Source organism: Apteryx mantelli, chromosome Z (assembly GCF_036417845.1).
Source record: "Apteryx mantelli isolate bAptMan1 chromosome Z, bAptMan1.hap1, whole genome shotgun sequence".
NCBI lineage: Eukaryota > Metazoa > Chordata > Aves > Apterygiformes > Apterygidae > Apteryx > Apteryx mantelli.
Window position 1 is genome coordinate 58,181,396 of NC_090020.1, and position 17,316 is coordinate 58,198,711.

Sequence of the window (17,316 nt, forward strand, 5' to 3'; positions counted from 1 at the left end):
AAAAAAAAAAGTCTTTCGGAGCATTTTCTTTGATTCCACAGCAAACTTAAACAATACAAATCTCAAAAACTTAGCTTCTGTTTTGCCTTCATCATTATACTTGCATCTTACTGCAGGTTATTCTTCAGTATTTATGCAACACTAATGATGTCAACTTTCTTCTGCAACTTGTTATATTATCTATTGAGTAAGTTCCATCAAATTCACATAAAAATACAAAGATTGAATTACACTTTCAGTAAATCAGAAATGTTTTATTACTCTCCTAACTTACCTGGATGTCCTTTTGGAGTTTGAATGCAACTGTTAAACACTCTATGAATGATGCATAGTTCCATTAAAGTCAACCAAATTTGTCCACATAACAAGGAAAAGCAAGTCTAAAAATCTGGCTGAAAGTATCATCAACAGACATGAAACAACACTGTTAAAGAAAATCATTCACAAAGAGGACATAGAACTTACAACACCTAAACAAATCATTAGGTCCAAGGACACAAGATAAAAAAAGACAGCAATGGCTGGGCCAACATAGGACTGTCGTAGATACCCATTTCCAATAGAATAAATAACCGGCTTTCATCTCACCTTTATGATTTCATTGCCAGTCCCCAGGTTAACACATTTGATTTTACAAGGAAAGCATTTATATCAAGACTTGCATGAAAACAGAGAAACAAATTCAGATGTATTTAGTTATGTGCAAATACTACAATACTGCCAAATCCTAAACAAAACAAACCACTTCACAGGAAACTTAATATAATTACTTACTTTTACACAGGTAAAAAAAAGATGCATACAGAAATTCAGATACATAGGATAATCCATGCAGAATAATCAAACTCGCCAGAAAGTCAAACACTTCTGTCACTGCAAGAATGCTTCACAGAATTTATTGGTAGCATTTTGTCTAACCCAGTTACATGTCTTGTTAGCTTATTAATTCTTCTGGTAATCCAGATCATGTCTTTTTTTAATTTTATCTGAATATCCCTGTTTATTCATGTCCACATGTACTAGTCTATGATGTTTCCTCCATGATGTCTGCACCCTTGAAAATACTTTTGGCAATTGCTGATAGTGCTTCCTACTTAATAATATAATCAGTTTTAACAATTCCTAATCCTTCAGATGGGAATTGCTAAGCGGGAAAAGGGTTTCTAAATAGTAGAAAAGCCTGCCAGTGTGGAAGCAAAAAGGCCAAACAAACTTTAAGATGAAATCTGTTAAATCAATACACGTAAGTGCCTGCAACAGCAAGGAGCATAACCTGATCTAGGAGTCCATTCCAGTCCTAAACCCTTATATAAATTGTGTAACAAAAGGATAAGGAGATACTCTTCTCTTTATATCTATTAAAATGAAACATATGGCTAGAGAGCTGCTGTTTCTGAATAGTCAGCAATATCTTGAAAAGAAATCTAGACTAAGCCTAGAACTACTTAAGTGTTTAGAAAGCACAATGCAAGAACTCAATGCTATTTAATGACACCTCGCATTCAGTAAATGAATACTGCTACAGCGATGTCTGCTAAAGCTATTATTTCCTTTATGGCCCTCAAAAGCAAACTCTGTTATTCATACACCTGCCTAATTAATTTTGGCTAATGTAGCTATGTTGCTTTTGGTTCCAAAAGCTGGCTCCTGTCCCCTAAGTGCTTCTTGTTCCATAGCATATTCCAGAGAATATAAACTCTGAGCTATGCTATTTCCTACTAGTTTATTGTATGCTATAGATTCAGAGCAATGTTTGTAACTTTGGTTTAAGTGGGCCACAGTCAGTCATACGTCCTGTTCTCCCTGAAGAGGATTTAAGTGAAAAGGTCATTATCCAGAAAAGAATACCGCTTGATCAGATCTGCTCGCACACCCGTCATGCAATAGCTTCTGAACCCGGCTTAGTCAAAGTGACCTGGGTGAGAAAGGGCTCTCCTATTTAAAGCATTTAAAATACTTTACATAGTTATGACAGGTTAGAAAATACTTAGTCTTTTTCCCATGGTCTAGCAAGGTGTTCATGCAGAGCTAATAGAAACAGATACTTCAGAGAAAAGAGAGGTTAAATCCTTTCAAGTCAAATTGTGTTGTCACACTGAACTAAGAAATACATCACTTCTCCCAATTCATTAAAAAGAATTACACTGCCAAACTTGACCTTTTGAGTGTTAGCGCCATTCACGTTGACTGACTGTGTAAATTAAATGAGGTACTCTGTTTAACTATTCCAGGTACAATGAGATACTTTCTTCCTTTTTTGGAAAAATATCTCCTAGTTTTATCCAACTATATTATAACTGAATACATGACAAAAATGAATCTTGAATTTTAATGATTGCATGAAATCACAGTATTTCAAGATTTAGAACTAATGAATATAACTTAACTTTTCTAACAGAGTTATATTAATACTAAAAATAAAAAGTTGTAAGAACAAAAAAAGTTGTAAGTAATTCTTTAGTACTAACAGCCTGCCCAGGGTTGTGCAAAACATCAAAGATAACAAAATTCCTGTTATCCAAAGATAACAAAAGTCCAAATATTAAATATTTAAAACACTAGAAATCCTAGAAGATTTTGCTTTGGAAGAGTTTGTCTCTCCCTCCTCACCCCCTCAGCCCTTTGTAGTTTTACATGTGACAGCTTTATGAATGAAGCTGGATAAAACTGGTAAGCCTTACAGAAAATGAAGGAAATGAAGAATCTCGTCATTCAGCATTTGAATTCAGTCTGTATCGTCAACTCTAAAGATTTAATTCATCAGAACAATCAAAAGTTTGCTGAAACTATCTACTGAGAATCAAAGAATGTAATAAATTATTACAAGCTGTGTTTGACATATAATGCATATTAAAAAAAAAATCAGATTTGATCTGTGCAGGTATAATCAGAATTTAGATAAACTGAAAATCTAAGGTTTTTTCTAAGATGTGAGAGGAGCGGAAAGAGAAGAGCAAGAAGGTGCCAGGGGAATGCTTCTTCACAGAATTGGCCTTAGTCTAGAAATAAAAATCTCTACTGTCATTGTGAAAAACAAAATTCGCCATGTTAGGCAGAAGACAACAGTACATAGCTTGCATTTTAATCTGCAGAGATTTCAGTGTAAGCATACACTTTAAGAGACAGAAAAGCAACAGAGGCAAGAATGATTAAAATAAAATGGGCAGATAATAAATAGGGTTGCAATGAATTTAGTTCTTCTCAAAGAAAGTTCAGCTTTTCAAAAGTTTTTGAAAAAGTATTACAAGAGTTAAAAACATGTATGATCCAGGAAAATACCAAAAATAAGTGTACAATCACAGAAATGCACAATTATTGCTGTAAACTAATTATTCTATTACTTAGAAAGACTTCAACAGAACATTTTACATAATTCCTGTTATAGTAACATTTAGTTGAAAGAAAAAACAACACTTCCGTCTTACAAGCTCTTCTAATGGTGGGAAGCCATGGTGTGAAATGCACAATGATCACATTTCACAGAACTAATTTAGTTCTAATTCTGTAGAAATAACCATTCCTTCTCTCCTGAATGTGTAGCATTACGGATCCCACTATGAACACCTAGCAAACACTATCTTCTCTTCATAAGGGGTGAGAACTTTATCAATTATGATAGCACTAAAAATGAACTATATTAAGATGAGCTACAAAGTAACTGCTTCAGAAAATATATTGTTCTGTACTTTCTACAGTCTATTTTCCCTGTTTCTCCTTCTGTACAAACAGTAAAAATAAAGTCTTTGGTAGAGATCTAGTGTCCCACAGACTTTGGCTTACACAAAAGCAGTTGGTAGCAAATTACCTTGGTTCACAGGTACCATTTGGGGGCACTCTCCTCTTTATATACTTGCAACATTTTGCAACATGCAAGAACAGTTAGGAAACATGGGTAGTCTTTACTACATGCTGCTGGATGAAGGAGAGGGAACATGCCTATGACGAGCAAATAACAATTCTGATCTATTAAAGAAGGCATTATATTTCTACTTGAAAAGCCTTTAAAAAAAGTGTTACAAAAAACCTTCATTATCCATGGATATTTTCTATACAATTATTTGGGAAAGAAAAGGCATCTCCCTGAACAAGAAACCTTCCCATTAAAGAGGTTAAGTATTATAAGGTCAGAGTTTGCTGGCATCATATTTAATATTCTATTCCTACGGCTTTCTTGAATTCAGAGTTTTGCGGTTCTAAGATATCATAATAGACCCTACTTTTATCAAAGTTCCCTCGTGTATGAAGCAAATCTTCTACAGAATACTCATCTTGCTTTCCTGTCCAAACAGTGAGGCTGTATCTACATAAAAAAAGAAAAAAGAATTTAAACTGATATGCTATTATCTTATTTTAAGGCATATAAGACAGAAAGATATGGCACTAATAAGTTTCTAAAAATAGTCAGGATAGTGTCTTAATTTTGGAATGTAATCACATACCAAACAATCTCCTTTACATTTCAAAGTTAAGCAGTCAAAATTTATGAGCTACCAGCATTAGACTTTTACATGTCCCTGCCCTCCTCAGCTCTCCACATCCCCTCAAGCAGCCTTCCTCCACTCTGTGCTACAAGTAAGAGCCCTAGCAGCATAGAAGAGTCTCTCCCTTCTCATTACCACAGTGACTTCACGTTACTGGGAAAAGCAAACGCTGGATCAAAACGCTACTCCAAAAATGGACATGTTCAAACACATTCCAGTTTGCAGACGGAAACGCTCGGTACAGACAGGCTAGTTTAAGAATAAGACTGCTACCCTCTAAATAAACATCCACTTGACACATGCAAGCTAAAATTTGCAGAGCTCTATTCCTTGATCACATTTGAGTGGGTTTTTTTCTTTTTATAGAGATAACTCAAACAATTTGGCTCCAGTCAAATTTTAAATTTTTTTACTAAAGCTAAACATGCTAGAATTTGCCAAGCAGGACTGCAAAATTTTTTAAGATGGACAACCTCCACCCCCCAACACCATTTATCCCTAGCCTGGTTCTTATGTGAACTGTTCTGCTGAACCTAGCAAGGAAAAACATCCTCGGCAGACAGCCAGCAAAGAAATTTTAGACTGAGCATTTCAAGTTTAGCAACACAATAAACAATTACAAGTAGAGCACTACAACAGACCACATTAGACAACCAGTGATTATATCCAGTGATATTATCACTGTCTCATATTTTGTGTTTGTCACATGCAACGTGTAGCAATGCCATCTGACTCACTGAATGTATCTTCCACACTATCTCACCTATGCTTTTCTCATTAATTGCACAAGTTTTATTGTAACTTTTCCAAAACAGTGAAATACTTCAAACCATTGTTTGAAGTTTAAGAACAATACTCTCCCCAATGTCTACATGACAAATACTTAACTTTTTATCCTTTGTTTTCTTAAAACTGTATTAATTTAAAATCCAGGTAAATCAGAATTTACTTGTATGTCAGCAAAACTGGCTCAATAATTTCTATCTTCTAATCTTGCAGCTAAAGAATTGGGATTTTTATGCTAAGGAAAACAAAATATTTCATAAGGAAATATTTGAGAAGGGCATAATTAACAAAACCTGTTGTTAACATTAAAATATTTTGAAATTACTTTTCTGAAGTTTAAAATGTTTAATCATAATTTCTCTATCAGCTCTCCACTGTAAATGAGAATAACAGCATCTTATTTTTCTACCCCTTCTACTGCCTCTAATTACTTATACATTTTTCTGACAAGTGACTGTCTTGAAGTTTCTGTCTTGGGTTTTGACTGCACACCTGGACTGGTGCTTGAGGAACAACTTTATTAAAGTTTAGATAAGCAGAACAGGTGATAAAGATGAGTAAATTACAAGATGTGTGAAGGTTTTATTCTCATTCTGTTACATATATAAAAATAATTTTCCTATGAAATTATTATGGGCTTCTAAGAACCGTTTAAAAATAGAAACTAAGTCATTTTGGAAACCACAGAATGTATTCAAGTACCTAAGCAAAATTCATTTGGTCTCATAGCAAACCCGTTAACTTCCAATTCAAAAATCACATCTTTGATGTTTCTAAGTCGCATTATTACAAGAAATATAAACGCTAAGTATATAAAAATGTAAGTATTTAAGTTGAATTAATTCCAAAATGCAACAAACTACTTGGTCTATTTGACTATATTGGTCTTAAGAATGTTTGCAATGGAACTGGATCACAAACCTCTACAAGATTCAATACCTATGAAGTAATTTTAAAACATCTTTTTGGAATTTTAATGTTTTACAGAAATGAATAGTCCGCACTTCTGTACACAAAACAATTTAAAAGCTAAAAGAATTAAGGAACTCAAGAAATAAACTAAAAAGGAAAAATATTTTCAATGTAATTGGGATGAGTGTGTACACATAAATGTGCTGTATTTCATATTAACAAATATGTGCCTTTATAATAAAACTGCTAAAAATAACCGCCCTCAAACTTACCTATCCGACTGTTGTAATAACCAGCATAGCTCAGATACCGACTGTCGTACTAATGCCGCTCTTACAGGGAAAGTTACAGGCTGAGAAAGCGTATTGCATATTTGAGACATTTCTTTCACCATCGTCCAGTCATAGCCTACAATAAAGACCATTTGATTAAAAAGAATTCTTCGCAAATACGATTTCTATCAAAAAAAAGACACAATGTTTTGTAGAATAGTTACGTTTTAGGACAAAACTTTAGCAAATGTGAGTGTTGTGAATCATAATTCTAAAAGTGATATTGCCAAATGATTATAAACAAAAAATGTCATCATTCCAGGGAAAAAAGCAATACTAAGAAGGAAAGGGAAACTTATTTTGAAAATCCTTATTTCCAGTAACTAAAGCATTATTTTCAATACAGCTATAGAGTGTGGGGTTTTTTTAAATGTCCAGAGAATTATATCGTTGCTTGCGCTCTAAAAAAAAGACTTGACTTCAATACAGGCTAGTTTTAACTTCGTAGTGGACTTCAAAAACAGAAACACTTCAAAAAAAAAAAAAAAAAGGATTTCAGAATGAATGCAATAAAAGACAAAGTTATACAAAAATGAAGCAGGTAAAATGTTTTCTACTTAAAAAATGCTAAAAGCAAGCAATCCAAAACACTTTATAAGTGTCAGCTTTTAAGATTTTTACAAGCACTATAACTAGTTGAAATTATATTTAACTGCTCTCTTATTTCTACTGGCTATGAAAATCTTAACTTCAGTAATGACAGTTAATCATTTTTTCTGGATTAATCATATGCAACATAGTGACTGAACAGACAAAAAAACATCAAATCTTAAAAAAGGTTTTGCTGGGCAAACAGCAACTTGTAGTTATAATCCATCAAATTACCTGTTTTTCCTGGATCTTACAGTGTAGCCTTAATCAGCATTAACATAAGTTGAAATTTAGAACCAAAATAAAATTACCAACTCTACTAAAACAATTACTTCGTAAAGTATTTCCAGTGCATGTTTTTAGTAACTTTTTACTGTACTCAAAATACTTTGGAGAAAGTATTATATAGTTTAGTAAAATTACTGTATACCATATAACAAAATCATAATTAACACAATACTAAATCTTGCTAATGACTAGTTATCAATTTGAAAAGGTGTCCAATTTTGTTGCTGTAGTCGCAGATAATTTCAGTGGGGACTAGGCTAATGCACACAAATGCCCGTGTGCTGGGCCCCCTAAACCCTGAACACAGCAGCCGTGAGAACTGTGGGAGGGAGTCCGTGAAAGAGACTCTAAAATAGTGATGACATGTTCAGGATCTAAATTCTAGTTAAGGAGTAACAGTAAGAAACTGCAATTAGGTTTTCAAACTGACATTTTAAAAAATTACTAACAGATCAATAAATTGGAATTTTGGGGGGAAAAATTTTCAGTAGAAACAAAACATTAAAAAGTGTTGATGTACAATTTGATTTTAGTCATCTAATGCAAAAGCACTTTGATAGGTTTTAAATTACCAGCTAAAATGCTATTTTTGTTCAGGAAATGTGCCAAAATTCCAATTAACAAACCAAACCTGCTGTAATTCAGGGAGTAGCTATACCTGACAAAGGGCTTAAGCAATGTGGCCCAATAAATTCCTCAGTATGTGAGAATAAGTTAAATAACAAAAATATCCGATCCTTATACAGTTCTGTTGCATTTCAATTAAACACTGAACTAACTGCTATATAACACACATTATCAACTATCCACCAATAAAGAAAATAATTCTTTTTATAATCACTATTATTTTCAAACTGACAAAATGCATACAATTTATTTTGAATCGATTTTGAAAGGAATTTGAACAAAATTGGCTCTGCAGCATAAGTATTATATTTGCCATCTTTACCTTTATTGTGTTTTTCAGGGTGCCAGCCAGTTGACCAACCCAGTGATAAGGTTACATTTGGGAAAAAAGAAGTGACAGTGTCAAGGAATCCCTTCGCTTCCACTACAGCACTGCTTCCATTAGGTCCTGGCAGAATATCTGCATTGATCCAAACGGGTCGTCTCAAATGCGGCTCCACACGCTCGAGAAGCTCCAGAGAAGGCCGCACAGCTTCTAGACTGTACCAGTAACACACGGTCGGTAAGATGCGTTTCTCAGATTAAGAATGGAAAACATACAGTACGTGTACAGATGAATACGCTAAGAAACTGTCCCAGTAAAGCCAGAGAGCATCTGGGCAAACACTGAGGACCCTTTCTACCGTGAGCTGACTGTAACGGCTGGGTAAAGCAAGGCCTGAGCCCCGCATTCCCCTGCGGCCCAGGACGAGCTGCTCCATAGCGATGGGCAGGACTGGGGTAATCTTCCTGAGAAGTTACTTCAGCGCAGCTGGTTGGGGGCACAAACACGGTTCTTCCCTTTTCCTGACGCTTGCTGCTCAGAAAGGCCACGTTCAGCGGCCTGTCCCTCCGGCTCCGCACAGGCACCGCTCACGGAGACACGGGCTCTGCCCTCAGGAGCTGCGTCTCGGAAACCACGTGCAAGGAGAGGCTACGCACAGGCCTCAGCGTTACCACGACAGACCTGGGGAACAGCTTGCATTGCAAATATGCTTGAGCTGGTTGCTACCAACTACGAGATGCAAGAGACAAAAATTAAATGAACTGCTTGACTGATGGATACATTTTACTTGGAAGGGCCTGTATGTCCAGGAACGAGGACTTTTCATACTTGGAAAATGCCGTCGAGATACTGCAACATACAGCTCTAACTGCTGAATACATTTGCATTTACAGAGAATTGTATCTCATGGCTCTTCTAATTTGTGACCTTTTAAGAGTCGGATTTTTTTTTAAAAATAGAAAGCTTGGGATAGATTCTAGTAAAGGAAGCTACAATAGGCTCTGACTAATATTATAGTTTAGATTAAACCACTGAATGGAAGAAACCCCAAAGTCACACACACACTATTATGAATTTAAATATGTTTCTTCTATTTACATATGCCCCTGAAGTTTATATACTATCAAAAGGGTAAAAATAATAGCTTGAGCTAACATTAATGGCCTAAGTATTTTTCACGTTGTCTGCGGCCAGAACAGCTCAAATTTTCCCTGAATTAACACACAATGGACAAAGTCAAAGCCAGTGGAATGTCTTATTTTTCTTTTTTACTACAAAGTATCTGATAAGGTGAAGAGAAAAGAGCCCCCAGTAGCTTCTTCTGAAACAAACAAAACCCCTAGACTACAGCAATGTTCTTACTGCACAGCATTTGGAAAATTCATTTGTGTTGCCTACTCCATATTAAAATGATTCTGGCATTTTTTCAAATGAGCCTCTGAAGTCCTTTTACAGAATACATTCATTTTTGTACGTAAAGCCAGACAACAGGATATGTGATTAGAAGGTCAGTCAAGCAGGGAAGAGTGGAAATACACAAAATATTTCCTTTTAAGCATTGTTGGAATAATCTTTAATATTTCAGCAATGGTATTCAAATACTATCCAAAAGAACATCAAATCCTGTGTTACTCATTTGAGTATATTTGCACTGAGTGCTTGTAATTTTTAAATGCTTTTATACGATTAGACTCAAATAATGCAATATTATTTTAAAAGCTTTTCTAAGTCATTGCACTTGGCTGGAAACTCCTTATGGAAAAATAAGAAGTAGCTGTTTTTAAATGACTTTAAACAATAATTAAAATTAATTAAAAAAATCTACTTCTCCTTTCCCTTCCCCATCCAGGCAGACATCTACAGATTCTGTAACAATAAAAGGATTTAGCCTGTCCACATTTCTTGTATTTTCACACAACTTTAATGTGAAAATTGTAATTATATTATGCAGGACAAAAGGCACAAATCACATTTTACAACTCTATCAATTTTTGCATTTCTGTAGCACACTAAGGCCTTGATCAAGCTCTTTTTAACATGGGGGTGGATACTCCATCTGTTTCAAAAACAGACATTGTACATGCATATGCAGACAAAGCTAAAGTCAGGAATTGCAGAAATGTGTATCTGAAAATCACAGCTCACTTTGAACCCCATTTCAAACTTTTCAAAGCAATCTCATGGGATTTTCAGGTGTATTTACCATTAACACTTATGAAACAGCACGGTTAAAATTCCAACTGAACCTAAAAAATTTAAATTAAAAATTTAGGCCAAAAAACCCCGGAATCTACTTCAACATACATACACTTCAGCATACAAAAAGCAATAAACTTCCTTTCTGTATTAGAATCCACACTGAAAAAATCTGACACCACAGGACAATGATGAGGCATTAGATCAGATATTCAAAGGATTACACTTAATTCTTGAACAGACACACTCCAAAGCATTTGTTAATATTGGAGCTGATCAGGAAATAGAAATCCTTTCTTTAAAAAACAAACGTTCTGGGGAAATAAAAATTCATGCTGGTATTGGCTGATGTTTCTGCATCAATATGAATTTTAGCAGTCCTGGAACAGGATTTTGCTTTTTATCAGAAGCCTTCCCAGAAGGCCCCGATATTTTCATTCCCCTCCCACGGGAGGGAACGACCCCGAGAAAACTCGGTGACCACAGCAGAGACCTGCGCGCTGCCGGGCAGGGGAGACCCAGGGCGCTCAGCTCCCCTTGCAGCCTGGAAGCAGCTCTCCAGTTTCCCAGCTCTAAGACTGTCTTCTACAATTTCTTCATGCAAGCAGAAAAGAAAACTGACACAAGCTTTCCAGACAGGCACTATCATTTCAGTTTTCCCAACAGAAAAACTTTGCTCAGGGCCAATTATATTTCCCATAAAAAAATTCTGTTTTTAAAACAAGGGAAAGAGTTTCAACAGAAAACTTTTAAGCACTTCTATTCATTATTAATCCTTGTGTGGGTCCTAGGAAGGAGCTCACTTTCTACCAGATGGAAAGATGTGGGCAAGACCCTTCACTGCAAGAGTTGAGAACACAAGGAAACCCTAATCCTGAAAGCAGTTTGTGGAAAAAGTTTCTAGATGTATCCTAACTAAAACTGAATTGCTACTAATGGTAACTGTTGAATTATCAAACAGAAATCTCTTCATATAACTCTTAAAGCCAGCTTTATGGAAAGCTGCTGTGTTGTAACAGCTATTTTACTCTGTAACTTCTCTGAAGAAGTCATCTACCCAACATTCAGATTAGCTAAATCTTGGACCCAGGGGTAGAACTTGGTCTTAGTTCTTATAAAAGACTAAGCTGGGGAAAAGAAATAAGCTAATTTGCAGTAACACAGATTAATCATGACAGAACACCAAATTAGCTGTTAATCTTTTTTACTTTTTTGATAACTCAGAGTATGAGAGGAACCAGTAGGAAGGCAAAAAATATTGACAGTACTGTCAGGAAAGAGTGTGACAGTGCTCTTCCCCCCCCCCCCCCAACCTGTCTGTAAACAGCACATAGCCAAGGGCTAATTAAGCATGTGCCCACCCAAATATGACTATGAGTCAACCATCTTACCCCATAAACAGGAGGCAGCCCAGAGCCCGGTGAGCTCTCCTGCATGGCAGCAGGCAGCATGCCAGGATCTCCCCTTGAGGAGGAACACCTCTCAAGGTTACTCCTCAAGGTCAAGAGATTTCTTACCCGCGACAGATCCTCGGTAAGTGACTAATAGTGCGCTGAAACTTTGCAAACTTTGCTAAGTTGCATCTCTGATTGATTGTGCACATAATCCTTTAGACAGAAACCGTTGACCAAGTCTGGGACTAAGACTGGATCCAGCTGCCCCCAGACTCCTCTGAGGAGGAGTCTAGAAAGCAAGGGGGTCCACTCTGAACCTCATGACTCCATGAGAGGGTTTCTTGACAACTTCGTCTGATCCTGCCCTCCATGCAGTAAATAACCGAGTGTACCTTGCCATCAAATCTTGTTAAACCACTGTTTTATCTGCCTTCTAACTTTGTTAAATCACTGTCTTATCTCAATAAAATATATTGCTGCTTCTCTCTTACAAGTGAAGTGCGTCACTCATATGCGACAAAGAGTCAGTCATCAAACCTGAGGTTTTGCTCTTTCTGGAACAAAAAGTCCAAAAAGTTGTTGAAATGCGTAACAGTTTCCTTAAGTTACTTTATTACCCAAAACTGAGTTTTTACGTGACCACGTGAAAATTCTGCTTATCTTATCAGAAAGAGAATTTTTCATGAAATGAGCAACACCAATGTACTGTAATGAAAGATGATCTTCCAAAGATTTCTTCATGGAGTGGAGAAAATATTGCTCCTCTTCTTAGTCATCATGCAGCATAGCACTGGCATCGTTTATCAACACTTGAATAATTTAGTCTTGAGAAAATGGAGAATGATCTTATATGCAAATTCATGGCCACAAGGTCCACAACGTTTATATGCAGCATGGTTTTCTGTGCTGATCACAGACCAAGTTCTCCCAGTCTCAGGGTTGATAGTTCTACCAGAAACTGTAGATATTTTCAGGGAGCTGGGCAGAATGTAAGTAAGCATCTTGAGAGCTGGAAACCATTCTTAGTCCCTTACTAGCCTTCCTACATCCAAATGGAGCTAAATTAATTTGAAATTTTCACTGGGACATGACCGTCCAAACTAAGGGCCCTTAAATTTATCTTTTTGCTTTCTGCAGCCTATCAAATAGGAAGCTGTAAGTCAAACTGTAGCTTACCCATGTCCACCTACGGTGGACTCAGCCAGCTCCCTACTTCCATGATATAACAAAAGCAGAAGACTGCATGAATTTTTCTGTCACAAATTGTCCATGCCTTGTCTTTCCATTTTGGACACTGCTCAACTCCATTTGTGTGTGTGTGGGGGGGGGGGGGGGGGGGGAATCCTAAGGAGTAGATCCACTTGCTATTACATAAACTTTCAAAGTATTCCTGACTGAGAAAGCCATTTCTACTAAATTTAAACTCCTTCTCCTTAAAAGGGAGGCACTGGGGCATCTCACTGAAAGAAACATTAAGAAATGTTCAACACATGCAAATAATCTATTTTTTTCCAATCTCAATTTCAGGGACTGCTGAATTAGTTTGGCCAAATCACTTAAACAATTCAGCCTGCAATACACTTGGCCTGACAAAAAAAAAAAAAAAAAGAGTTTAAATAGTTACTGCTGGGCAAAGTCACAGGCAAAATTGAACAAAATACTGAATGAAAAGCATGAGATAGTAGAAATGTGTAATTAAAATTAACTCCTCCTATAATAGTTAACAATTACTATATAGCAATTCAGTAACTAGTTCATCGAATATGAAATCATTATTTGTAGTTCAAAATAATTGAAAGTTTTAGAACTAACAGCTTCACTTCATCCCTTAAAAGCAACATATGAATCAAAAATACTCTTCTGGTGAAAAACAATTCACCCAATAATTCATACTGCTTAAAACTATGGATTTATTCTCATAATATATTCAATAACACTGATTATATTTCACTGTATGTTCTGTTCAGTAAAACACTATATTAAATTGCACATTAAAAAAAATTTTGCTCTTTTGTCACCAACAGATAATTAGCACAATCAGTAAAACAGTTAATTAGCACGAATGCAAAGTATATACAATTTTTTTTTTTTTATATACCTCTTAAAATCCAGCTTGATGCCTTTGTTTGTCTTCACAATCTCTTTTAGCCATTCCCACAATGTGTTGTCACTGTCTGTTTCAGGTGGATGAGCCATGATAGGGTCACCATTTCCTCCCTTGTCATCACGAAGAAGAATATCTGCTTCTATCATGTGAACAGCACCTGTTTATTTAAAAAATAAATGCTCTAACACAAGCAAATCCAACAGTTCCAGTGTCTGTTTCAGAATCACAATTACAAGGAAAGTTTTTGTACACGGGACTGTGCACGCTTACTCCACGAAGATCATGTACGAAGCGTGCACTGCTGTTTGAGAAGCAACAGAGAAAGCGTTGCTTCCCATACTTCAGTCACAAAACTCTTTAGAAATCTACAAGCAAGTGAAAACTGATTTTTAAAGGCACATTTGTCAAAGCAATCACAGTAGTTTTTTAGAGGTATAGCTAAATTTCAACTTTTTCTTCTTAATATAAGATTCCAAAGCTTTTAGAGAAAAGGTCATCAGAAAATGTTAACATTGGCAAAGATTGTATTTTCCCCTTGGCTCATTCTCAAAATTGACCAACCCACCAGGGCCAAAATTTAAAAAAGGAAGTCAGCCAACCAGTCACAAAGTTCTGCCACGAAAATGTTAGCTGAAACACAAGAAAAATGATGGAAACCTTAGATATGCTCTAAGTTCTTGAAAACAGCTTCCTATAATGAGAAGCATCTGAACAACCAGGGCAGTGCTACGGTTTTGCAGAGAATTCAAACATATACAGTTACGTAGACTAAAATCCAATAAAAAATAATAATTATACTATCAGTAGAAAACAAATTACATAAGTTACAATCTTCCCAATATTCACATACATCAAATTAACATTCACTGAAATAAACTGGTCACTAATAACTTGAAGTACTTTAATCATCATGAACCAGGAAGGAGGGGGGGAAGCAATAAAATTATCCTGTAGAATCCAAGAAGCATTACCCAGTATGCTCCAATATTTCAGACCATCTTTAAAAAAGCTAAAAGAAGATCTAGCCATTTAAGACCAAAACATTTGGAATCCTTAACTGTTTTGAGAAGATGGACCAAACTTTGCAGTAGAGCCCTGACGAATGCCTGACAGGCATAGCAAGCAACTCTACAGAGAGTTACTTCAGAGGCACCTATCTCCTAGGGAAAAGCACTTCAGCTACTGCTCTACGGGGAACCTCACGAGCAAAGTTACCGCACCTTCTTCACAGGCACATTTGCTCCACAGCACACTGCCCTTTCAGCACTGTCAACACTGAACTTCATCCAGCGGATGGATGAATGGATGGAGTTTTAGTTGGATCATTTCCATTTTCCAATTTTCCGGAGTGGATCTGCAAATGGACGAGTCAGCAGCACCGAAGGGCCAACACATCGTGAGAACAAGCCGGTAAGAACAGGAACAACGTGATCACTGCTGCCAAGAAATGGGCCTATCAGGGAACTAAAATCCAAGCTCAGTAGGACCATGATAACAAGATAATTTTATCTGTAGCATAAGTTTTTGTATTCCTCACTATCTTGGTGGGAACAAAAGACTTAACATTTTGTGTCCTTATCTAAATATATAGGTTGAATGACACCCAGATGAGCTCAGTCAAGTGCATTAAATCAGAACTCCTTAACCACTGCTCTTGACTACCGACAGGTGAGGAGGGTCGCTGTCAATCCCAAGGTCCGACCCGAAAGATGGCCTCCATGCCTCGCAGCCTGCTGTCTTTCTCAAACTGAGCTGGTTGGTCTGGTAAGAGGTATCACCTCTACTTCCCAGCCTCGCCTCGTCCCGCCAACCTTCAGGGCGGCCCCAGCAGGCAGCACACAGGCGTCAAGCCCGGGGGGCCCTTGCCGGAGCGACGGCGACCGGCCCTCGCCTCCTGCCAGCCCACGCCGGCTGTTAACATCGATCTGGGGAAGGCGTAAGGTCGCCACCCGCAGCACCTCAGCAAACGTTAACGAAACACGGGGAAACGCTGGTTTCACGAAAGCGGGAACAACAGTAGGTCTGCTTTTCCATGCATTCGCACTTACTTTTTATGGCCTCTTCCATTCGGGACTTTTTGTTTGCTGCGTGATACCACGTGATTTCTGCCCCATCTCTCGCTTTAATGCGGTTTGACCTCAGGAAATAATCCAATATATTTTCACTCCAAGCTCCTGCGGCAGCAAGGCAAAACCTTCCCTAAACTCCGCGCTTTCGGGCGCGGCCGCTTCCGCGCGACACCCGTGCAGCTGCCGCCAGCGGCACCAGGGCCGAGCCCGCCCCGCCCGGGGGCTCCCCGCCGCCGCCGCCGCCGCCGCCTACCCGCCTACCCGCTTTCTGCCCGGGGCCGGCGGAGGCGGGCGCTTTCTGGGCGCGCTGCGGCCCCCTCCCGCGGCAGCGCCGTGGCTCGCCGGCCCCGTGCCAGCAGCGGGGCGGGGGGGACAAACCCACCGGCGGCGGCGGCGGCTCCGGGCCCCGGCGGGCGGCGCGGCCGCGGAGCTCTTACCCTGCGCCCCGTCCGCCATTGCCATCGCCTCGCCCGCCCCGCCCGCTGTCCGCCATGGCGGGCGGGGCCGCCGCCGCCACCAGGGCGCCGAGGGGAGGCGGCCGCAGGGCGGCCCCCGGGGGAGGGCGGGGGGGAGGCGGCTGCCCCACCGGCCCCGAGGAAGTGAAGGGTTTCGCCTTTTTGGCGTTTTTTTCCACAGCAAATGGTGGGCGCCGGGAGAGCCCTCCCCGCCGGGGTCGCGCTCCCCGCCCCCCGCCCGGGGAAAGCGGCTACCCAGGAGCAACACAAGGGGCGCAGCGCGCGGCCCCAGCGCGGCTCGCAGCCTCCCCCGAGGCGCCGGTAAGCACGGGCGGTCCGTACTCCCGTGGGAGCGCCGGGGCCCCAGGCTGGGGCCTGGCGCACGCGGCCTCTCCGCGCCTGCAGGTCAAGTACCATGCTGCAGCAGCAGCCTCGACGGACCTTCGCTTCAGCAACTCCCTTTCTTTCCTTATTTGTCACTTATGAGGCCGTATACGCGGTCTGCTGTGGATTCAAAGCCTAAAAGTTCCCACCCAGGCAGGCCCTCTAAGCAGGACCACCTCTATTTCCTTTATTCATGTCCATCACACCTACTACCTCTGAGACTTTTACATGTTTAAAACAGTTGCTGCCCTCCAAATACAAATTCTACTATTAAATATTCTGTGGAAATGAACTATCAAGAAATGGATCCAGTTACTAGGCATCACCCTCCCTCAACTGTTCAACACAGTTTCAGAGTTAGAAAAATCC

General features: G+C 38.9%; 1 protein-coding gene across 2 annotated transcripts; it reads right to left on the reverse strand.

The window, feature by feature from the left end:
- Window positions 1-2,772: 2,772 nt before the first annotated feature.
- Window positions 2,773-16,591, reverse strand: FAM151B (family with sequence similarity 151 member B). Of its 2 annotated transcripts, XM_067316603.1 has the most exons (6): window positions 16,546-16,591; window positions 16,088-16,213; window positions 14,031-14,196; window positions 8,340-8,557; window positions 6,452-6,587; window positions 2,773-4,300 (listed from the first exon to the last, which is right to left on the reverse strand). In XM_067316603.1, the coding sequence occupies exons 1-6, from the start codon at window positions 16,568-16,570 to the stop codon at window positions 4,147-4,149; spliced, it is 825 nt and encodes a 274-aa protein (XP_067172704.1). In that variant the 5' UTR covers window positions 16,571-16,591; the 3' UTR covers window positions 2,773-4,146. The 2 variants fall into 2 exon arrangements, with proteins under 2 accessions (XP_067172704.1, XP_067172705.1); XM_067316604.1 differs by lacking the exons at window positions 16,088-16,213; window positions 16,546-16,591 and adding an exon at window positions 14,605-14,669.
- Window positions 16,592-17,316: the final 725 nt, after the last annotated feature.